This window comes from Calonectris borealis, chromosome 1 (assembly GCF_964195595.1).
Source record: "Calonectris borealis chromosome 1, bCalBor7.hap1.2, whole genome shotgun sequence".
Classification (NCBI taxonomy): Eukaryota; Metazoa; Chordata; class Aves; order Procellariiformes; family Procellariidae; genus Calonectris; species Calonectris borealis.
The window spans coordinates 191,866,158-191,889,974 of NC_134312.1; the positions used below are offsets into that span (position 1 = coordinate 191,866,158).

At 44.3% G+C, this 23,817-nt stretch overlaps 1 protein-coding gene across 1 annotated transcript in view; it reads left to right on the forward strand.

Moving 5' to 3' along the window:
* Nucleotides 1-23,234, forward strand: part of LHFPL6 (LHFPL tetraspan subfamily member 6) — a 146,923-nt gene extending 123,689 nt beyond the window's left edge. Inside the window, exons 3-4 of the mRNA XM_075139976.1 lie at nucleotides 9,206-9,304; nucleotides 22,140-23,234. Coding sequence (XP_074996077.1) covers nucleotides 9,206-9,304; nucleotides 22,140-22,258 — 218 coding nt within the window. The 3' untranslated portion in view covers nucleotides 22,259-23,234. The remainder of the gene's footprint in view (nucleotides 1-9,205; nucleotides 9,305-22,139) is intronic.
* The last annotated feature ends 583 nt before the right edge of the window (nucleotides 23,235-23,817 follow it).

Here is a 23,817-nt window from a genome sequence, read left to right on the forward strand (position 1 = left end):
AGTACGTATTGCATGAAGCCCAAGGGGGAAAGCCTGGTGATGTTGGAATCTCTCATATCCAGTTGTCCACACCCAACTATCATGGTTGGGAAAAATAGCCATGGTGAAAGCTTCCTTGCTTTTTTTTTTCTTTTTTTTTTTTCTTTTTTTCTCTCTTTTTTTTTTCCTTTTTTTTTCCTTTTTTTTTTTCCCTGATTTGAACCTTGTTCTCTCATCCCCTGGGATCTGTGGAGCTTCTATTAGAACGATGTTCTACTTGGTACCAAATTCTTGTATCGCCATTGGCTGAGAGAATGAAAATGTAAGAGGGACTGTATGATCTGGCGGTAAGGGAGTCAGCCTGGAGTCTTTGCTTCAGTGAATATTCATTCCCTGAGCAGTTGGTGCATCCTCCAGATACCCTCCACTGTGACTCTGTGGCCAGCCTTAGCCCTACTTAACATAACGAATAAGATACAAATTGCACGGGCAGGTACCTGTTTCCTTGGATCTCTCTAAATCCCCCTGCATGTGAATGGTGCTGTATAATAAATGGTAATAAAGGCGTTTTCAATGAAATATCCAGCTACACACTGTAATTTAACTAGTTCTCAAAGATTCTATTACTCCTCCTACTGCATACGTAAAGTATGATTAAACTCTTGTATTTCTCAATATCTAGTGTCAACCCGCACAGACTGTGGAGCCTGTTTACTGCTGCATTATAAAATCTAGTTACAAGAAGTACTTGCAGTACTTTTCAGTGGTTGGAACTGTTGGGAGCTGCAGCCTCCTGGAACCCCCCGCACGGGCGCCTATTTTGCAGGGCTTTGAAATTGGTGCTGGATCTTTCCTTTCCACAGCAGCAGCTGCCAAGGCCCTTTTACCTTTTGATCCTTTTGTCCTTTTACCAAATGGCTTTTACTAATTCACTTCCATTTAGTAGCAGCTCTGTGTTTGTTTTCTCCACTCTTCCTACTTCACTGTTTCTTTTAGGTTTCTCCCAGCCCGCATCCCCATTTTCTGAAGCCTTCAGTACTGCTTTAAAAACACCCTGGGTCAGATAGAGCAGACAAAGCCATTAGCTTTTGGGTAGCAATCTCTGGATGGGGCGATTTCCCCCTCTGGGCCTGAAGCACCTCTGTGGTAATCAGCACACCAACTTTTATCAAATGAAAATCAAAGAGAAGTCATGCTTCATCTGCTCGAAAACTCCCATCTGCACCCTCCATGGCCCCGTGCCCACAGTCAGGGAGAAAGCGAGGGCTGTGACTCTCCCATGACACAGCACTTTGCCGTGCTGGGTGCTGGCAGGCATTTGTAAAGCCTTTTTTAGGCTTCCTCCACCCCTGGCCCTGCTTTCCGGGAGCTCTGGGAAGCGGCAGCAGGCAGGTGGCAGCTCTTTCGCTGGGGCTGTTCGCCGAGGTTCGGAGCCGAGCAGCTGCCAGGCAGCGAGTGCTCGTGGTGTGGAGTAACCCAAAATAACTGAAAAAGTCTGTTTGAGGGATGGGGCTTGACAGTCAGAAGGAGGGGAGCTAAGCAAAGCCAAATGCATTGAATTAAAACCTGGCGATCAGAACCAGAAGGGAAAGGGTGGTGGGGTTTTGCCTTTGTACTATTTCCATCACGCTTAAGATGAAGCGGTGTTCCTGGAGGCAGGATCTGCAAAGCTGAAGGTTGTAGCATTTTATTCTCGCTGGTTTTTGTTGTTGTTTACGTTTCATTTTGTTTTGCGTCTATAGTCCCTCTAACATCCTGCTATAGCAAAGCCTGTGGCAGAAACACCTTCACCTTGAGTGAAGCCCTGAACTGACTTTCTCTCTCCCATCCTGTGACCCTTGTGAAGAGGAGTGGGAGGAAATTTGGCACAGCATAAACACCATCTCTATCTGTGTGCCCTTGGAGACCCCTGCCTGGACTCTTGGACACGATACTCCCTTATTGCATTCATTCACGTTGTAGGCAATTGTATCCTCTCTCAAACAATGCACTTTCAGTTCAGGGTCAGTGAGGAACCAGTCAAACGCCCCATGTTCAGTGACTACTAACTTCACAGCGAACTGTTGCCCAAAGTGTTGATCTCATGTTTAAGCCTAATAAAAGCCCAGGTCAGGTGCATGCCTGGGTTTCCTTGAGGACAGGTACTAACAGGAATGTAAGGGACCGATGTGAAAACGTTTCTCTAATGGAAGAACAACACAGAAACCAAAGGACAGAGCGATGATGTCAAGAGAAGCAGTAGGACTGTGACCTTAAAGATGGGAACCTTCTGGGTGAAGAGCTGGGAGCTGCCAGTATAAAGACATCGTCCCTCGCTAACTGAGTTGAGGCTGGACTCCCACGGGCACGGGAGCCAGGCTGCCTGCAGCCGGCACGGCCTGCTCCCCCTGCTCCCCTCTTTGCTCTGGCAGGTCCTGCTGCTTTGCCCGGGCGCTGGAGTTTGTCTGAACCTGCTCTGACCACTTCTACCACTCTGCAGTTGCTGCTTGGTTGCAGCTCCTGGAGAGCTTCTTGAACAGGACTTCAGAAGCTGCGTCTGCTGAAGTATTTCACATCATGGTTTTTAACCAATTCTTCTTTAGCCCCATTGTTTATTGGCTAAGGTACGTCTCAAAGCAACAGACAATCTTCATGTGCCAGCTCAATTTTACTTTCACACTGCAGGCTCACTTTTATAGCAGGTAGATGCTTTAAAACCATTACAGTGAGGAGAGTTTTTAAATCACAAGAGCCGGAGAGTCGAAGTCCGTGCTGCATCTAAAAATTGGTTTTGTTTTGGTTGTAGAGATTACTGTAGCTTCAAGTGACAGATGGGAATGTGAAAACTTTCTATCATCCTTGAAGATCAGACGGGCTAATAGAGAAAAAATGTGAAAGGAAAAATCATCATTAAAATGGTCTTGAAAGGGATCACTTCCAAATTATGTCTGTCAGCTTCTCCAGATGGCCCGAATATCTGTCAGATGAGCAGTATTCATTAGAAATGCCTAGCAAAAAAAAAATGGCAAGGTTTCTTTTTGATCAGGTCTGAAAATGAAAGGGGAAAAAGTAGAAGATGGGGGGAAAGAAAGGAGGAAGATATTTTAAAGAAGATTTTTCTCAGTAAAAAGTGACCGTACAAAAGGCAGCATTCGGTTCTGGTTTTATTTTCTCTCTGCAGTACATATATCAAGCCTGACCCATTCCTTTTATTTTTCTAGGTGGAAATACAAATTGGGTTTTCACAATGACCCTGGGCTCCTTCCTGCTCGAATGAGCCATATAGCAGTCAGGGGCATGCTGTGACCTCAACAAGTGAGAGGGAGAGCTGAGCCTGTAAAACAGGACTTGCTAGCTATGAACTGCCAGGACAGTTACAGACAGTTAATTTACGGTGTGATGTCTACATGGGTTACTTAAAGCGTGTCAGATCTTTGGGTGGAAGCTCCCATTGGAGCCACAGCAGCAGTCTGAGGACCACCCACCACGGGGATTTGCAAGCCTCTGATTTTGTGCATTGACTTTTGCCAACTGATCTTGGTCTTTCTGAGTGCAGTCATTTTGCCCATGGCAAAATCTGGTTAATGTCTCTTGGTTTAGTAATCCTTCTGTATTTATTGTTTGAGACTTGCCTATATCCAAGCTATTCTTGGAGATATTAATAGCGGTTAATATTTTACCTCTTGGAGTAAGCTGATTGCTGCATGCCACAAATCATGTCTTTATCACTTCAGAGATGAAACGTAGATCTGTGCCAAGCCATTAATGTAATTACTGCCCCTTCCCTGCCGCCCCCCTGCTGAGCAGCATCCACCATATGCAGAAGCTGCTATATGCAATTATTTTCAATCACAAGCTCCACTCCAGACAGACAAGATCATCTTTCAAGTGCTAAGTGTTACTAAAATATGATCACGCATTATACCTGTGAGTATAGTGTACCCCTGGGTAGTTTACTATTGAGGCATCCACCCTCTGACCCCGGTTTGTAATTTTGAAACTTGTAGGTCTGGGCAGCTCCTCACTTAGCACATTGGCTGGTTTTAGCTCACTTTTTGAAGGTATCCAGCTCTCTGCATGGACTGTGCAAAGACCCTAGTGGCTAAATGGGACCCCGTTAAATATTGAAGCCAAGCACTTAATTCCAGCTTTGCATTGCCCAAGCTGGCTGCATTAAGTCAGCCCCACGGCTCTCTCCCGCGTGCCTCGCTAGCGCATTGAGCCAGCCGCAGCACTTGCAATAGCAGTGTTTCACGGATCAGGGCAAGGAGCCCGTTTCATTCCCGAATGCAGAACTGCTCCAGAAGAGCTGGTCTCTGACAGTGCCAACACCTCCACTGGTGCATGGCACGTCATCCAAAACAGCAGCCAAGTGCCACCAGCGCCTGCGCTGCCGGCTGGCCCCTCGAAGCTGCAGCCCCTTTTGTGCAGGTGCCGTTTATGGACCTGCATTTCCTTCCCCTTTCTATTTCTTTTAATGACTGTAGTGGATAATGGAAGATGACAGGTGATGGTAATTACAGCATGGTGCTTTGGTGGGTTGTTTTTTTTTTTACATTCTTAAGAAATGTTATAGGCATCCTAAGCATTTTAAGCAGCTGTAAAGATGGGTGTGGTGTCCTGGGTAGCATAGCTGGCTAAATACAATAACTACAGGGCAGGCCAGGATGTGAGTCTTGAGCTAAACCAGTAACTGCTCTCTACTGAAGCTGCAAAATTAGCTTAAGGATTTCCGTTGGGTTTGCAGCCCTTGGATTTAACTTAGATCTTTAAATGGAGGGTGCAGCTGTTCAGCAGGATCTACATTCTCTGTGATTAAACAAATTGGCTGTGAGCATGTATGAATTATTAGCGGTAATAGTATGCAGTCTTTTTGCTTTTGCAGGGTCTGATCCACACATTTAGTTGCTTACAAACAGGGGTGGATTGATTAGAAGGGAAAGAAGGGGCTGAGGGGCTTTTGTCCAAGTCCTATTAACATGGGCTTTGAGGCACACTCCACTCTTTCAGTGCATAAAATAAGGGAGCTGAAATGCCAGTTCCCAACTTCACTGCCCATGCAGACCGAGGCAGTATCAGCCCTTGTGAAGTCACGCAGAATCCTGCTGAAAGCAATGGGATGCTACACACACACACTCATACATATATACATACCTCGGGGCATAAAGCAAAACTCGTGAAATTTTTTCTTACTGACTAGCAAGCTCTAAGTCTTTGTGGAAGTCTACACTGCAGGTAAATCCCTGAGTTTGGCCTGCACCTTGCCTGCAAGAAGTACTGGGGAACACAAGTGAATCAAAGGTGAATCAAAAACAGCTGAAAACCAGTGATAGCAAAGGAGATGTCAAAACAACAGCTTTAAGACTTGTGGCCAGTTGGTACCTGTGACAAAATCAGTATTTATAGGCATAAGCCTTTTTGCCAGACGGGAATGTAGCCCCGTGCTCCTGGCAGCACCTTTGGTCTCTGGCAGGTTTTGTGTTCGCTAAATGAAGCGTGTGAGCTTGCCCGTGGCTTTATACCTTCTTCGCACGTAAACATGCTGCCGCTCGTGCTTTGGGGCCATGCGGCGGCACCAGCGTTAGGCGGCAGCTTCCCGTTTGATCTCATCGTCACAGTCAGCGCAGGCTGCGAGCAGAAAAGAAGCTGCAGCGCTTGATGGCTGGTACTCCATAAATGAAACTCAGCGCTGCTAAAGCCCATATCAGCTGTCGCTGGGGTAGGGAGGTTTTCTGATAGCACACTGGTTTGCCTTTATTGGGTTTATTCGTTTCTGGGAGGCACATCTAATGGTAAGGCTCAGCAGTGGGTTATTAGACAGTGTGGACTGGCTTTAAGGTCAAGCATCTACATATGAGTGAGGCAGTTGCTCCTTCGGAGCAATTTAACATTACAGTATATTGGGTTGCTAATGAATTTGTGACTGTATCACCAGGATTTTTGTGTAAGGAAGGTCCCCATTCCACTCTCCCAGGATGTTCTCACCTGTCCCCCAATGTAATTTCTCTAGATTTACGCGAGTTGATCAGAGAGCAGGACTAGACATTATGTCTCTGCCTTAGCAAGCCTTATGTTTGAAGGTGTTTACTTTGTAGAGCACATAAGAATTTTGTGGTTTTGTGAAAGAAACAAGGAAATCTAGGATTATTTTTAATAGCAATTATTCTTACTCATGAATAATGATTGCAATTTAGACCAAAGTTAGAGGTTGAGGCATAATCCAGGTCAAGGCACATTGTGTGAGATATTTTAAAAACCCAGAGTAAGTGACATAGCCTGACCCCCCGAATTTATTTTGACTGAAACTGGGCTTTGGACTTACAGAGATGGACGTACAGAAATGGGAAAGAGGGTGTGAAAGGGGGACGAAGAGGTGTGGCTAAGGAAGGAAGTAAGTTGCCAAGGCTTGTGGCCACTGTATCCAGTGTAGCATCGGAGGCAGAAAGAGCAAACAGGTACACGGTGTTTGGAAGAGGATGAGCTGTGTTTGGAGGGTGGCAGTGGAAAGTGCTGTGAGCAATATTCGTGGGAAAAAACCCAAACAACAACCTGTTACTGCAACAAAACCTAAAGGGAGCTGAAAACAAACAGCCCTCTGTGAATGCAATGGGCACTAGACTCTCTTGCCACCTGAGGAGAGTAATTGGCAAGTGCTGAGTAAGAGCTTGTTCTGGGTTTGGAGGGGCAGCATTGTTATGCTAATAGTCCTTTCACTTGCCTGCAGTGCTGCTGTTGTGTTCTCCTGGAAGAATTGGGCAGGAGGCTTTCCCAGGACCTATTTGTGAGGAAGGGCTGGCTGCCGTTTCAGCTGGTCCAATGCAGGCGGCTGCAAGCCTGCCTTCCCTCCTGCCCCCTGCACACATCTCCCTGCCCCTCGCAATGGAGCCCTTTGAGCATTTGCGAGGTCTCCCAGAGAGTCTGTTCAAGGACACAAGTTGATTGAAACCAGCCCAGCCAGGGTGGTTCATTTGTGGCCAGAGCAGCTTCTGAGCTGTTGTCTGCCTGGGCTGGCACCAGGCAGGTCACGGGCATCACGGCCAGTGTGGGAAGGGGTCAGAACCACAGCAGGCCTGGCCGGGGCTGCCATGGTCCACCGGTCTGTGAGGCTATCTCTGGCGTCTGGGTGCTCTTCCTACCTTCCCCAGCCATTCTCATCATCAGTGGTGATGTTCCTCCTTGTCCCTTTGGGTCCTGTCCATTCCTAGCACATCAGCCCTGCTGTCAGCGCTTCACAGTGCCCTTCTAGCTTTAACAATGCAAGTGAGAATCAGCCTTTTTTTCAAAGAGTCTTAAGCTGTCTTTAACAAATTTAGACCCAGTTTTGGCCTAAGTTCTCTTGTCTGAGAAACATCCTTTCTGAGAATTTATTAGAAGCGACTCTCATTTACATGGATTCTACCAGCTGCCATCGGCTCTGCGGCCCTGGGGAAGAAAATCAGATGATACTGTGAAAGCCATTAGCAAGGACATTAGAAGCAACCATATCCAGGTCAGGCAAAGTTCTGAAAATACCTAGCATTCATGTGTCCTTAATTGCTTTTCTCCCTTTCCAGCTGTTGGGTGAACGCACCATCTGAGAGGAGGCTGCCCCAGGGATTTCTTTTTCATTATGTGATGTAGATAGATATGGAGAGAGGAGCAGGCAGTGACTGCTCAACAAGGAAAGGAAGAAGTAGACTTGAGTAGCAAGAAGAAATTTGAGCTTAGCGAAGGAAGATCTAAGGAGCTAATATTGGGCCCTAAACAGGGGCAGATGTTCTTGGAGGAGCAGCAAAGGAGCTGCTGACCTACTTTGCTAACAGCTCAGGTGCTAAGGGAAAGATGGGATACCACTTCTGGACCTCAGTGCCTTGTTCAGGTGTGTCTTTGAGCAAGTCAAGAACATAATAAGGTGATTTCTGTATCTTACAGGAGCGTCAGAAATATGAGAAGCTTAAGTATCTTGAGGGTGGAGACAGTAGAAATGCACAGCTAGCTCCAGGCCCTGAGTCAGAATCGCTCTCAGGACTCCTGTTAGTTTGCTGTGACCCCCACAGTGCCTCTGTCACCACACCCAGGGATTGCTGCACTAGGAGCACGACAGCAGAAGTGCTTTGCCAGAGACCGCATTGTCCTTATTGTCCAGAGAGGAAAAGTGAGGTGGCATGAGGTCAAGCGACTTGCCCAAAGTCAGCCAGTGACAGCTGTAGGGCTTGAAACCTTGTCCCAGTCCTGTGCTCTAACCTAACAGGTAAAAGGCACCACTGCAAACCCACACTGCAAACTTTTTGAGGGCTTGCTTGCCTTTACAGCCTGAGGTGTGTCATGCACGCCCAGCGTGTCATCTACATAGTGATTCATTTCCAGCCTTGTAAATAAGATCTGACACAAAGGAGGTAACATTTAAATGCTGTAGCATACATTGAAATGTTCTCTCTAGGCTGTCCGTGTAAGAAGCTTTGCCAGCTACACCCGCTTTTTGGCAGCTGCTGCAGTGACAGCTGAGAATGCAATATGATAAAAATGCCACTTCTGCAAAATAATCATGGCCCATTGGGTGATTCCCAGCAAGATCTTGTGAAGGGAAAGACTTAGCCAAAACACATCTGCTTGGGGCAGCATGAGGGCTGGAGAAAGCAAAGCATGTTGTGAATGTTAAGCCAAGCATGATAATAAGTAAATAGCTCAAGAGCTCAGTTGTTTTAGATGAAATGTTTTGAGAAAACTTTGTGGAGTGTGTACCTGTGGTATGAATTGATCAGGTGACATGAAACCATTCTTTCCTGGCTTTTGAAAGGGTGAAAAACAAAGGAAAATGACAACGGATAATCACAACTGTCAGTTTACTTTTCCTGCTAGAACCTTGATAGCCCGTGGTTGATTGTTGTTTTAATTAATCAGAAACAATCAGCTTGTAAACGCTGTGACTAACACAGCTTCTATTTAACCCCATGTTGAGTTTTCCAAACAGTATAGGTAGCAGTTCTGCAGAATAGAAGGGGAGTCTAAAAGCTCTCAGGTCGAAGCTCCAGAAGCTGAGGATGGCTTCTGGTGCTGAACTGCCAAGGCTGCTTCCAGCTGTAAAACAGCATAGCAGAATGCAGCAGTGGAAGTCCAAATGATTTTCTAATGTTTTTAGGAAAAGAAAAGATCTTTTTTCTCTGAGATTCGCAAATGGCAGTTTGACACTTTGATTCCCAAGTGGCAGCCTCTGTTTTAGCTAATGGCAATTGCTTGTATAAACTTCCATTTTCTTTTCTCTCCATAGGTTTGTTGATTGGCTCTGGTTGTGCCCTCTATCCTCTTGGCTGGGACAGTGAAGAAGTCAGACAAACCTGTGGTAACCTTTCCAACCAGTTTGAACTGGGTGAGTCATCATCAGAGCATCTCAGTCACATTAGACTCTTTTATGTGTTGTCCATAAAAGCAAAGGAAGACATGAGCACAGGCTTGGAGAAGCAACCCAGTTGTGTGTGGTAGGGTATTCATATTGCATCGTTCCGGTATGGTGCTAAGGCAGGGGATTTCAGATAGATTTGCTGGAAATTTTGCAGAAGAACATTATGAAAGGAAATGAAGGAATTTATGTATGTATGCATGTATGTATTTAAGACATCAGATTTAATAGTCTTGCAATAGTCTTGCTAACACTCCTGGAGATCTTGACAGGGTAGGCAGAGGCATCACATCACAGCACAGGTGAGGTTAATTTACAATGAGTGCAATTAGCTGTCTTTGAAGTCTGGCATGTTTATGGCCTTCTAACCCAAGCCTAAAGAGTGTGGTTTTGGTTATTCACATCCTTGGGAAGCTGGTAAACACCTGCTGGCAAACACTTGCTCCTTTGTATCCGCCTTTTCCCAAACAAGCCACTGGTCTTAATGGTGATGTCTGTACTAAGCACTGAATGAGAGCCAGGGATGCAGCCAAGCCAGGCTCACAGCCACGCGGGTGAGCCACCTCACAGCTCCAGCATGAGCCACCTCTGGAGACCTCATCAGGCTGATAGAAAATAAGGGCCCAACAGAGAGCTAAGGATTAAGTAATGTGGATAATTAGGATCTGCTGTTTGCTTTCATACCCAGGTCCTTGTTTAACTAGAAGGATTGATGCAGCTGCTGGTACCCTACTCTCTTTGATCCTGTGTCACTTGAGGAAGAGGGGGGTCTGCAATTGTCCTGAAGGAGCAGGAGAGACTGAGCACCCCGACCCTTCGCAGGCTTGGGAGCTCCCACTCCCAAGCATGGGCCCGCACAGCTCCCCATTTCCAGCCCCTGTGAGCTAAACCTTATGGTTAGTGTTAGAAACCCTTTCTATAGCTGCGTGTGCAGGGCTTGTGGTAGCAGCAATCCCAGTGCAAAGAACAGTGGACGAAAATGGTCCTCTAGGGTTAAACACAAACCTGCTGCGTTATCTTTTAATTTTACACTGATTTCTGTCAGGCTTCAGGAGTAAGGAGTTTTGTTTCCATCTCAGAGATATTTCTTGTGAACATATGCAAATGAATTGAGGTTGAAAGGTAAAAAAAATATTGCTTTGGGAGAGATGCTCCAGGTCACCCTCCCTTACACCATTCCTGTGGTGTTTTGGAGTGCTTTTGATCTGGCATGGAGCCAGAAATTCATATTGACAATATCAGCACCCATCTCTACCACTGCCACTGATGTTGTTACCAGCAGCCACTAATGGTGTTTCCCAGGGGATGTGTAATGTGCTCCAGAAGCTTTACCTTGTATTCTGAACTCTAATACCCTTCTGTGCTATTGATACCCTCACTGGTACACGCTGATGCCTGCTCTTGCACACCAACCGTGTGAGCAGCTCTGCTCCGCAATTCCTGCTTGTGTCTCCTGACAGCCTGCTCATTCCCAGGCTTCAGTCATTGCTCTTCCCAGAGTGCAGAAAAGTGTTACCTTTCCGTGTTACTTCTCTGCAAACCCACAAGAAGGCGGGTGTTGTGCCAGTCTGAGCTCCTTGAAGACAGCACTTAGGCAGTTACAAACTGACCTTAAACACAGTCATGCCCACAATCAGAGCAGAGTCTCTGAGACCACCTTCGCCATCTCAGTCTCGACTCATGAGTCAGATATTTGCCTAAATTGAATCACTCTGCCATTAAAGTCAGTGGAGAAACCCATATGAAAGATTTCAGCTGACAACTTTCCTTCCAGGTACACATAAGGACCATGAGATATATTACATTAACTGTGTAGGCATGTACTCTTACTGTATTTTCTGGACCAGGAGCAGGGCTCGTGTTATGCATGCCTAGACTTGACGGGAGTGCTGGTCTCGCCGATCTGCTGCAATCGTATGTTAACACATTAATTAACAGATTATAATGACAGCTGAAATTTGCTGTAGTGATTTCCACCAGGCAGCTCTGCCACTAAACATCTCTTTTCCATATACATTGACAGTGAATTTAAATGCTTGGCTAGGATGTTTTTTTTACTTAATGTCAGTGCCTGGTTGATGCTGTGTTAGCAAAGTCATCTGTAAAGAAGAGGTACTGTCCGAGGGCCACTTAATAACCACACTGCTCATCCTCTTTCATAAATACCTCTTGGTTGGTGATAACCCAAACCCTCTAGTCTTTTCCGCATCATTAGAGACTGGCTTACTCATTATAGCCTACAGGCCAAAAATGAGGTTTCAAAGACTTAAATTTGTCTTGAGACTTAGTGAGATTAAGTAATTATTGCTTTCATTTGAATATTTAATTTGATTAAGCCGCAATGATATGCTTTCTATTCCTGAGTCTATGAAATGAATTGTCTCAAGAACCACATATATACATGCTGCATTCAAAATCTGCCCTCAGAAAAGCTGAGCTGCCGTGAGCCCTGCACTGGTTTGCTGATGGGAGAAATGGTGGCGGTGGGAGTGCTGGTCCTGCACCTCCTGCTGCTGTGGGTGCTGGCGAGGATGACACTGAGAGCCTAATTCAGCGCATGTGGTTGCTGTCAAAGGAGAGGGTGTTCAAAGGGATGCTGATCAGCAGACAGCGTTCAGCCTCCTCTTCGAGCCTGGCAGAGCAACTGTTGCAGCTTGGGCCGCAGGGAACATGTACGTACAGTTAGGAAAGGAGGGTCAAAGCACACCAGGTTTGAGCACAGAGCCAGCAAAAGTGGAGGTTTAGCAGTGAGTGAGATTCATTCTGGACTTGCAAAAGGTGAGGCAAAAAAATGGTTGAGGTTGGAGGTAGAAAAGATAATCCAGGAGCTGCAATCTACACTGTAGGAGGATGAGAAAGGCAAGAGGCAGGTGCAGAGGAGGGACTGCAAGAACTCACTTGAGAAGCAGCTGAATTGTGCACCGTGAAATGTAATGTTAACTAGAAATATTCCAGAATTAGCAATTAAATGAATTTTTTTGCTTTACCAAAACAAGACAAACCCCCACCCCCCGTAACATGCTCGTAACTAGATAGAATAAATAAATATCAATGCTAAGAACCCATAAAAAAGCCTAATCCTTAGTGGGTGTGCTAGATAAGAAGTGCTTCTTCATGTCTTCAGGCACTCTGAAAAGGCATTAGACTAATAGGCACTCCAAATAGCGCTGAGATAGCCCATATTGTGAAGAGAGGACCCCCTCCCTCCACCCCCACCAAACACACACATATCTGTATACATTCCAAAGCAATATTTAAAAAGGCTGCAGGAAAAATAACCATGACTTTAATTTATGTATAAGTGGATTTGGGTATTCTTTTCTAGAAAACCTGAGCTGTCATTGTGAAATGCCCAGCAGTTTGCTGCTCTCTTTAAAATTGGATATTTATTTGCTTTTTATTAAGTGAACTATGTCCAAAGGGTTTACTTAAACTTTTATGTATTTAATTGAGCTAATTTTTTTCAATCAAATGAAAGTGTTTGTACAACTCGATCTCTACAAAGAGAAGTCATTCTTCAACTGAAGATACCCTGCCAAGAACAACCCCATTTGTTGATTAAATTGCATTCAATAGATGAGCTGTTTTGCTAATGAGGATGGGGAGTAACCTCCATAAATAGACAGACAGACAGACTGGTACACCTGTAGAGGGGCCTGCTGTCTGCTCTTCTCTTGCAATCTGTTTTTGCCATCATGAAAAAAAGCACAGTGATAGATTAGGGCTTTGACAAATGACCTCTGGCAAATCTTGTTGGGGGGTTAAGGCCATGACAGGTCTCTGCCATTTTCCTCTGCTTGTGGTTCCCAGCGCCCTGGCAGTCAGCAGGATCTGTACGGAGGTCTTGGGGCCCCACTCCGTATTGCGGCATCCCATCTCAGATCATGGATGGAGCAGAGTTCCCACCAGAACACCAGACTATGAACTGGGGCAGTCTTCTGTTCTTGGGGTGGTAACTCCTAGAAGTAGGGCAATATAAATAAATGGGGGCAAGAGAAAAGAGGTGCTTATGTTTTAAACTAGCACAGTTGTTTGCCCAGTGACCAAGTCAAAGTCCTTAATCTAATTGGCATTTGGCCCAGGCTAATGCCTGAGATGGAAACTGGAGTTATAAACTAGCAGGGCTCGAAGGGACTGCCTTTCACTTTTACCAAATGTCTGAGGACGGATCAAAATAATCTTAATCTCTTGTCACTGCACAAGCTGTTATTGCTATGCTGCATTATTTACACCCTGGAGTTGCCTGTGGGCCCACTCAGGACAGCACTGACGTGGCACAGCAGTACAGAGCTGCTGACTGAAGGGTGTGAAAGTGAGTCAGATCTACACAATCCCATGGTCTGCAAAAGGAATTAGCAGGCAGTTTCCCAAAAGCAAGCATCTTTATAGCATATCATATAGCACACATTCGATTTTGCTGAGCTAGAGGCACTAATACCATTTTGTTTTCATTTCTAAATGTACAAATAACATCTGAAAAATGAGGGGTTTAGCAGGAAATTCATTGAAGTGAGGGACCCTGCATTAAGGTGAGAGTATGCATTAAAGTGAAGACTGCATCAGACATTTGCAAAAACTTCCGCATTTTGCAAAACTTAAACTGTGTGAAGAAATCTTCTGAACTGGCATGCCTTTTTTAAAGGGCAATGTGTGTGTATACGTGTGAATACATTAGTATTGATTTTGAATGTCTAATATCGATATGAGACTTCATTTTAGGCCATTGATTTCCCTAGATGTGCATGCAGAGACTGCTCAGTTGTTGCATGCTCATTTCTGTTATGATGAGTGCGGAGGCAGCTAAATCCGACAGAAGGTACCAGAGAGGACAGGGCATGCTCAGTTTAACTCACAAAATCGAGCCTCAGTTGGCATCTGGTGAAACAGCATACAAGACCAATACCTAAGAGCCCAAACAGCAAAACCGTTATCTACAGTAAGATTCATTTGTCTAAACTTAGACGACTCATGCCATTGTAGGCGCCCTAGGAAATTTCATCTGGCCTCCAGCTGCCACTTCTCTGCCACCAGATGCATGAAATGATATTATGTACTTACCTTATTAATCTGAAAGAATGAAGACACTAAATTTAAGATAAACTCTGATTTTTTAAGTTGAACTACTTGGAAAAAATTTTTGTCTTCCTTTGAGGAAATACGGTGTGTTTGGGCAGTCAGGCAGTCATCCAGGACTCGGCCTGGAAGATCAATGCTCCAGGATTTTTTATGTCCTACCCCTTTTTTTGAGAGATTACTTTTTATGTCATACATTTCCCACCTACAACCTACGTTTTTATTCTGCTGGGTGATCATTTCTGCTAAGAAGCATCCTACGAATATGGCTCAGTGTTTGGTGTATGTAACTACCTTCAGGGCTCATCTTTGAGTTTTGTGATGCTTTTCTTTGCTATTAAAGGCAGTGAAAATCACAAATCTGGCAGCAAGGGCTTGCATGGCTCAGGTGTGACCATCGGCACGTTGTGCCCTGCCTACCCACTTGGTAGCTGCTGCCGCAGCCTGCCTGAAATGCATTCTGTGCTTGTTTGAGTTCATGCCATCCTTACGAGGCTGGGAATAGCATCCCGCCCTGTTTCTTCTGCAAGTCCTCCTAGATCCTCTCTGGTTGTTTCATGTTCTCTGGCTGTCACACACCCTCATTACCTGTCATACACAGAAACATCCTAGGTCTGGGGCCCCAGCTGCAGCAGCAACCAAAGCAGATGGCTCCAAACGTACACCTTTGCTTGACCTCAGTGGTGGTCCATCCATCTGTGAACCACTGTGAAAGGGCTTTTCCTTGCCGAAGTGGCTGTCTGGAGAGCAATTTAAAAGGCTGGCTCCCATCCTGAACTAAAAAAGCAGCTCAATTGCCCTCAAAAGCTCTCAGAAATTTCTCTTTTGAGGAATGTTTATTTCCAAAGATCATTATTATTAAGGTTCCCCTTTGCCACTTTTAGAGGGCCTGAAATATCTTAAAGAGAACTGTTGACTTGATAATTACTTTTGCTGTAGAAATATTAGAGTAAATGATCTTTAAAGCACTTTAAAAGCAAACAGTGCAGTTACTAAAACAACAACATAAAAACCCCACAGAAAGCAGTGAATATAAAAAAAGCTTTGTCAACTAGTTAATTGGCCTTAGGTGGCATCATTTCAGCATCTGGCTGAGTGTTGACATACAGTGCCAAAATGATCAAGAAAAAGATTTAGAGGGTAGGACAATTTATTAGAATCCTATTAAAGGCAGTGGCTTCAAAGCTGTATTTTTCTATGAGCAATCTATCTGTCAAAGCCAGTTTTTTTTTGTTCGCAGATCCTCTGCAAACAGCTCAGAGATTTTACCAGTTCATTTTTTTGACTGGGGCTGAGCACAATCTTTGCAAGCGTACCTGAGCTGCAGCTGCTGAGTTCTTAGATAAATGAATGAGTCAGCCTACGTGCTAGTAAAGAAAGTGTTTCACCACAAAACATTTCCTCTTTAGTGCTACCCAGATAATTTCCATTGTTAAATCTTTGTAAGCCATTGGTGACTATATCAAGGTCCACATATATTCTGTCTAACATAAGGCACTTACCATTGTTGCCAGAGTTGGAACATGGTCATGCAAGGATCCTCTGCAGTCAATGGAGAGAAGCAGCAGCATCCAGAAAGGGACTTAGACCACCTGGGAGCAAGTACCTGGTGCTCTTTATTACTTGAAAAGGCCAGCTAAACTGGTTTTTTGGAATCATTTCATAGTAAAAGGGAGAAAAATAGGTGCTACTAGAGCAGGGTTCGCTGTACCTTAGATGTCTACCTTAAGATGAAATGCACTTTTATAAGTGACTTTTTCTCCTTGTTGTTTCTAGAGGGAGTCTGGGGGACTAGTCCAGTGTGGATCTCTGCACTGTGGATGTCCAAAGAGAGGTGAAATTAGTTTCACTTCCTGCAATAGGTGGTGAGCTTTCTGCTGACTTCTTCCAGGAGGCTGGGAGACTTCCTCATTAGCAGGGCAAAAGCTATTTGCACTTGGGAATTTGAGCATTGTAATTGACACATTGTTCCATGATAAATGCACACCTACAGCAAATTTGAGGTTTGCTTAAACAAAATTATGTGATTGTCCAAAGAAGGGAGGATTTGGTATATGAGTGAGTGTCTGTATACAGCAGAACTGGAGAATTTCAAGTTGGCACTTCTTTTTCCACTTTTTTACACTTCTGAACTTTATGAGATTTTATGCATTTAATTACAGACCAAAATGCGCATACAATTTCTTTGACCGATTATAAGTAACCAAAATAGCTTGATCTATGCATGCATAAGAAATCATATATTTTTTAAAAAGAGAAATGCATTGAGAAAATCATATCCATGCAACAGACAAAGAAACCAGCTTAATTAAATTCATTATTTTGTATCAAGCTATTTCTTAGGTTGCAATTTTACCTTATATAGTGTTCTTTCTTTATTTCACATAACTACTTTAATCCTTTCTGGATGCATTCCAAGTTTTAACTTCCTTTCCTGCTTTCGTAGCTGATTTCACATGATGGTTTTTCATTGTAACTGTGTAAAGAAAAAGAATCTTCAGCTATTTAATTTATCTTGGCTTTGTTTCAAAATAATCATGCCTTCTTATTAATGAGCTGATTATCTTTTACATTAATTTGTGGCTTTCATATCTCCAAATCCCTGTATATCCCTTAACATCACACTCCTTACTTTTTTCTCTGATTACTTTTCCAACACCTTGGTTGATTACATGAATTCACATTCCCTGTAGTACTGGATTCTCATGTGAAGCTGTTAATTAGAGTTCCTGCGCAACTTTTTGCAAGTAGGAATTGTAGGTTTTCTTTTTAAGGTATATCATTTGTATGATTCAACCAGGCTAATTCTAAAACCTTTTTTCCTTCATCTTGGAGAATAGGCTGTACTTAAGGTTAAATGATTAGAGTTTGCCAAATACTCCAGGCTGCAAGCCCAGGATAGTCTTAACATTAGCAGCAAAGAAGGTACAAATATTTAAGATACTAACTCTTGCAATTAACAGGTTTGCATCCAAGACACTTTCATGTTCTGGATATTTTTTCATAAGTGTCAATTATTGGTTATTTTAGATGAATATCATATGTTATTTCCAGGACCTTGATAACTATATGTGATAATTATTTATAAGACATCATGAGTAGAAATCCTGGTAAAATTCTGTTTCGGCAACTGGATCCTGGCACAGCGCCGCAGTAGATCAAGTATCCACAGATTTTCTGTTGCCAAATTCCACTTACTCCCAGATTTGTCTTAATCTTTATTTGCCTTATGTATTGAAGGGAGCGGGGGGAGCTAGGGGACACATATCATGGCCTTGAAGATCACGTTAGAAATCAGAAAAAGGCATGGAAGTGTTTTTTAATAAGCCCATCCATCACTGCAAAACTGCCCTTCCACATTCTTTGATTTCTTTCGATTTAGCAAATATTGTCTTATGTTCTATGGGACTCTTTTCTGCTGAATCTTCTTTTGATAGTGTCCTCACTCACCTTGCTTTTGTCCTTTATCCTCGGGGACTGGATTTCTTTCAATTTCTTTCAATCCTTTTACAAAAGAGAGGAGTGTAATGTTTCCACTCTTTCCTTCTTTTATTTGCTTGGAAAATGGCCATCCAGCCCTATAGCTGCACGGTCTGTTATTCTATGATTTCAGAGTTCATCCTGACACTCTTTTGCTGCCAATCCCAGTAAAACAAATGTGAAAACAAAGTTCTTAATGTCTGGCTACAAATTTACTTGTGCCAACTTGGACAGTCCTGCTTCACTGAGCAACCAAGAGCTCCAATTATTTATGCTCTCCTTTACCAAAAAAAACCCCAGGATCCAGAACTAACAAAACGCTGAAGCCACAGCTTCTCCCTCCATACTGCCCTGTCAGGTAAAGACTGATTTGCTAAAAGCAACACCAGTTCTGTGCGGAGAAGGAAGCTGCTGTGATGCATGTCATCTCTATCAGCTAGAAGAGTACTTCAGCTGCTGGGGAATTTACTTTGGCATGAAACCAGATCCAGCCCATCTTATGAGCAAGAACATGTACACATTTCTGCACGCATCTCCATGCCCCCAACGAACTGGCACACTTCTACCTGTATGTATGTATCCCTGTGCATCCTTGAGGAAAAAACAGCTTTTGTGTCTCTGTGTGTGTGTAAAAATTGACATGGTTTCACTAATTGTTTTAATTTTATCAAGTAATTAGGTGGTCTTGCTCTTTGTTTTATAGTTTTGACATTTAAAAAAATGGGAAACTTCAGTGCAACATTTCTAATGTTTAAGATGATGGGCTCCACGACGGCAAACTGATCTATTTGATGACTGAATTTAAGCCCCAGTTCTGCAAAGCCCTTAACCAGTTGCTTACCTCTGAATATATGACTAGTCCCACTGATGTCAGTGCAATAAAATTTGAACATGAGAAAGGATTCTTCTATGGTACCCATTATTATAATATAAAAATGTAAAGCTAGAAAGCAAAGTCTATCTTCTCTAACATGTAACATTTCTATAGATGTATTTCTTTCCATTTGGTGTTACATTTAATTGTTCATCAACCCTGTTTTCTATAAAGCTTCACGTTCCTTTTAAAATGAGTGTTTAATATCAAAGTGAAGGAGAAGTAATTTTACAATTTAAACTGCAAATAAATCACCCAATTATTGACAACCAACAATCTTTCTTTAGGATGCAATGGATTAAAATAGGTCATATATGTAGTAAAATGAGAACACCAGAGCAGGATTATACTGCTACAGGGGGGTAGCGTTTCTTCATTTTGACACTTGGCTATGCAGTGTAGGCAATCATTCATTTCAACAGGTACCTTTGAGATGAATTCTCTCTGGCCTTATAGCTATACTTAGCTATGGACTGAGAACTTCCCTATACTTACTAACGAAAAGTATTAGCTAAGTCCTATACTCTCAGAGACCTTGCCCACTGCGGGCTCTTCTTCAGCACAATACCTTGAAACGCTGTTCTGCTCAGTGTCATCCAAGTACAGATCAAGATATTTTATCCGAGGCCTCCCATTGCTCCTGACACAGGCTGGAAATAATGGCCAGGTTTATTGCTGTGTTATTATTGCTCTAAGGCCAGGCTCCCGGCTCTTTCATCCGTTCTCCTGCAGTCTCTCATTCTTTCATTTGTTCATCTTGACCCAACTCACACTTGTGAACTACATTGCATTTGTTAGATCAAGAGGCTGCCTGCCATGCTTCAGAGCATTAAGTAGGGCAGTGGTCCTTAGGGTAAATGGAGCATGGTATGGAGAAATAAACATTATTCTCTTCAACCGAGACTGAATGTGCGCGTTGTATCTGTTGAGCACATCTCTGACACTGATTTAACAGTTCTTTCTTCTTAATATGTATCAGGTACACTCTCCCCCTCTCCCATTGCCAAGGCACGAAAGTTGAAATCACACCACGCAAAAGTCCAAATTTACTTCATTCTATCCCACTTAGGTCACAGCTTTGGGCAGTGCTACCAAGTGAATCTTTAAACTCTTTTTAAAGTAGCATTTTAACATTCATTTTCTCTGCCTGAAAGCATCATGATGAGAAAGATTTACTTTTTCAAGCTGCAACTACTTAGCAATTTAAAAAGACCTATCAGATGGAGTCCATCTTATCACAAGAAATGCTTTAGCACACCCCACCCTGGTATAAACGTGATCATTTTCAAAGCAATCCAATGGATTTAGACATCTGGTGTATGCTTAAGTCTGGTTTTGAAATTCCCAGCAGAAGCTATAGACAGTGTGTGTACACAGGCAAAGCAATAGATGGTCCAGAGGCAGGTGTCTCCAGGGACTGCTGTGTGATTGGGCAAGGATCAGCGTCAGTGACATTACCAGGCACTTGGCAGCTCTCGATAGTTTCTGATGGTCTTCTCTTTAGGAAGTCAGACTCTCTGTGTGGTCTTCTGTAAGGAAGCCAAGAATGGTGTTGAGCTACAGAGTATAACCAGATTACAAAACCAAGTAAATCTCTCTCTCTGCTCCAGCACATTAAGGAGAGAGGCTCATGAGCTCAAGCCAAGGCCACAGCTCCTCAAGTCCTCTGGTCACGTTAGGATCTTTGTTTCACTGGACATTTTTTTGAATAAAAAGTTTTGAGGGTTATGAAGAAAAAATGAAACTTGAAAAAAAGTACTATGCTTGCTGCTGTGGTGTCAACCTGAAATCTTCAGAGTGGCCAAGAACTAAGTGTTGCCTCCCACGAACGTCTCCTTACAAAGCTGGCCTGACAATATCCTGCAGTCAGTCAATGGACGTGCTGTCTGCCTTGAGGCATGCTAATGCTTTGGACATGTTGAGATGTACAGACATCTTGTGTGTCTTGTGCCTAAGGCAGGATTAGCTGAGTTGATAATTGCCTGAACCAGAAGGCTGGCCCTCAAGGATGCCACTGGGACAGAGTATGGACATGCCACCTGTTTCAGGTCTGTCTTTCTAAATGGAAACTCTGTTGTTACCTTCTGTTCTCTGGAGGGGGGAATGGTTTCTGCTGCATTTTCCAGAGAGCGGGAAGGAAGTGTTGCATTGCTGCTTGTGCCTTACTGAGAGCACTCAGTGCTCAAAGCAGGGTGATATCACCCAAGATGGCAACACAGGGAGAACCTCAGTTGTAAGGAGTGCCAAGCACTCAAGATCAAAATGACCAAGATGATGCAGCCCAAGTGGAAATTACTTTTGAAATGGGCCAAAATCCTGAGGAGTAACAGCAGCCATCTCCTTGCTTTCGGAGATCTCTGCGAGGAGGCTTCCTCCCTGCTGCAGCTCATGTTTTCCTGATCTCCTCCTCTACTGTCGGCACAGTGGTGTCTGGAAGGGGAATCCCAGGCCCACCATGGGATTCCCCAACACCATTCGCTGGTGATGAGTTTGGCTATATAAAGATACCGTGGTCATTAAATGTATTCAAGGCCACATTGTGACACTATTGAACACATCAGACAAAAGATCAGTGAAGTTTTAAGCAATGAGTTGTGACTTTGGGTGGGGATAGGGAAATTTCTCTAGTTTTGTATTTGTGGACTCCATTCCCACAGCAGCCCCCATGCAGGTGGACCCTCAACACCATGATCCTTTGCCACCGGGAGCCTCCTGGTCGGGATTGATGCCTGTGAGAGGGGAACATGAACGGGTCCCCTGCAGCCATGTCCTGGTTTACAGTCACCCAGCAGCTTGCAGCCGGGTCCAGTTTTGAGCCCTGTCACTGAGATGGCAGAGGTAGACCCACCCAGCTCTTTCTGAAGGGAGCAGGCCCCGGCCCATGTTACGTGCAAACCCTCAAAATCTCAGTCAAAAATAATCAAAATGTCCTCAGACACTGCCTGGAGGAGGAGAAGAAAGAGAAGGGTGGGAAAAACCCTCTTCCGACTGCAGCCGCTGTGGAGAGCGGTGCCACGGGTGCTCCCTGGGCCGGGCGGGCAGCGGGACACCCGCCCCATGGCTGGCGCGCTCGTGGTGCCAGCAGCCTCTGCTTCGGCTCCCGTGTGGCGTTTCCCCCTGTGTGGACAACAGCAACTGGCCAAGCAAGTGAGCTTGGAGGCCTGTCTGCTGAATTGCATAGAAAATTAAGGGGAGCCATTTAAACAGCTTGGCTTCTCTAATTGCTTGAATTACGCCCTGCATTCCCTGTCTGAGGTGGACGTACAAGTGGGCAGAAACCTAGAAAAGTACTTTTTCCTGGGTGGGCAGAAAGGAGGGTGGCGGCGGTGCTTTCTCCCCCAGCTAACGCTGTGCCATGTCGCTCTGTTTCCCTTGCAGGGACCTGCCACATCGGCTGGGCCTACTACTGCACGGGCGGGGGTGCAGCGGCAGCCATGCTGGTGTGCACCTGGCTGGCCTGCTTCTCGGGCAAGAAGCAGAAGCAGTACCCCTACTGAGACGGCCCCGGGGCGCGGGCGCTGCCAGACGCCCGAGGGGCTTGCTGACATCTTCTGGATAATGACAACGAACAAGAAATTTTTAAGTGCTTTCTCGCTGGGGTGGGCATGGGGTGGGACAGCGGGTGGCCCCGGGGAGGGCAGGGAGGTGAATGGTGGCGCAGAGCCACCCGGCTGGGCTGGACAGGAACGGGCTTTCTCACCCAAGCCCACCCGTGGTCTGCTCCACAAAAATATAAGCAAGGAAAACTCCGCTTTGGCAAATGGTGAAATTCTGCGTGCACCGATTAATTGAGAGGTTGGTGAGGGGACGGCGGTGCCGGCGGACTGGGGTAGCACCCGGCAACCCCTTGGCACGGCGCTCCCGAAAGCACACATGCACGCACAGATGTTGACCATGGCACAAAATGAGTAGAGAGGAAACTTTTTTTGGTGCGATTCTTCTTTCTTTTCCTTTTTTTTTACTTCTCTCTGGTGGTTTAAAATTCAGTGTTGCAAGACTTTTTAATCTATACATTAAACTTAATAAAAGGACCAATAAGCCACTTTATCAGTATTTTGTATATTCTCTACACATTTTTCTTCCCCAAACATTTAGCCACTGCTTATTCAGCCCTATATAACTTTTATTAAGCCTCTGTGTTTTCAGCATTATTACAAAAATGCAACATAATTACTTGGCATATGTAGCCTTTCCCTATAGTACTTTTATGAAGTTCAGTAAATGGACGTTTTTCTGTCCATTGGAAATTCCACTCACGGTACTGTAGAGCTCTGTTGGTTACATACGACTAACAGGAAACTTCTTCCAGACATAGATTTCTGTTGCTGTTATGTTTAGCTCATTGATGTTGTATTGTGCTGTACCATGTTTATTATTTCAATATTCATTTTTGTAAAAAATATATATATAATATGTGCTATTTTATGTTTGTATTTGAAAAATCTCTGTAAATAAATTTTTCCTTGATCAATATTTGCAATGCCTGGTCGTGTCACTAGATGAAAAAGTTCCTTTCCCAGATCCCCATTGGAAAAATCCTCAGAAATAATCATGACTTTTATAACCATGCTGTATCCTTTTTCCCTGTAAAACACATATATTTAGGGTTCAGTTACATTGCCTGAGGATAGACATCTATTGCCACTGGAGGCATTCTAGCATATCCCCCCTTTTTGCCTGATGCTGTCAGGTGTTCTGCAGGACTTCAGCGAGACCTTCCCCATTCTGGCCTGGCTGCTGCGGACTCAGCGTCTCACCCAGGGCTGCACATCCTTGCTTAGGCGACTGAAACAAGCCCTTACTTTCTTAATAGCATCGACACTGATCAAATGCCTACCAGGCAGTACACCTGCACAAGGAACACAAAACTCAAAACCAATCTTTTATTTTCTTTAAGAAAAACAATGTGAACTCAGAGCACAGGAACTTGTAAGAGGTTTTCAATCATGACATGAACTGATGTTACTCCCTTTCAAATTTGTTTTTCTGCTCTTGTTTTCCCAATACGATACTTCTGTCACGTATTTCTAAGTTACCGTCTATGTTTTAGTTGCGG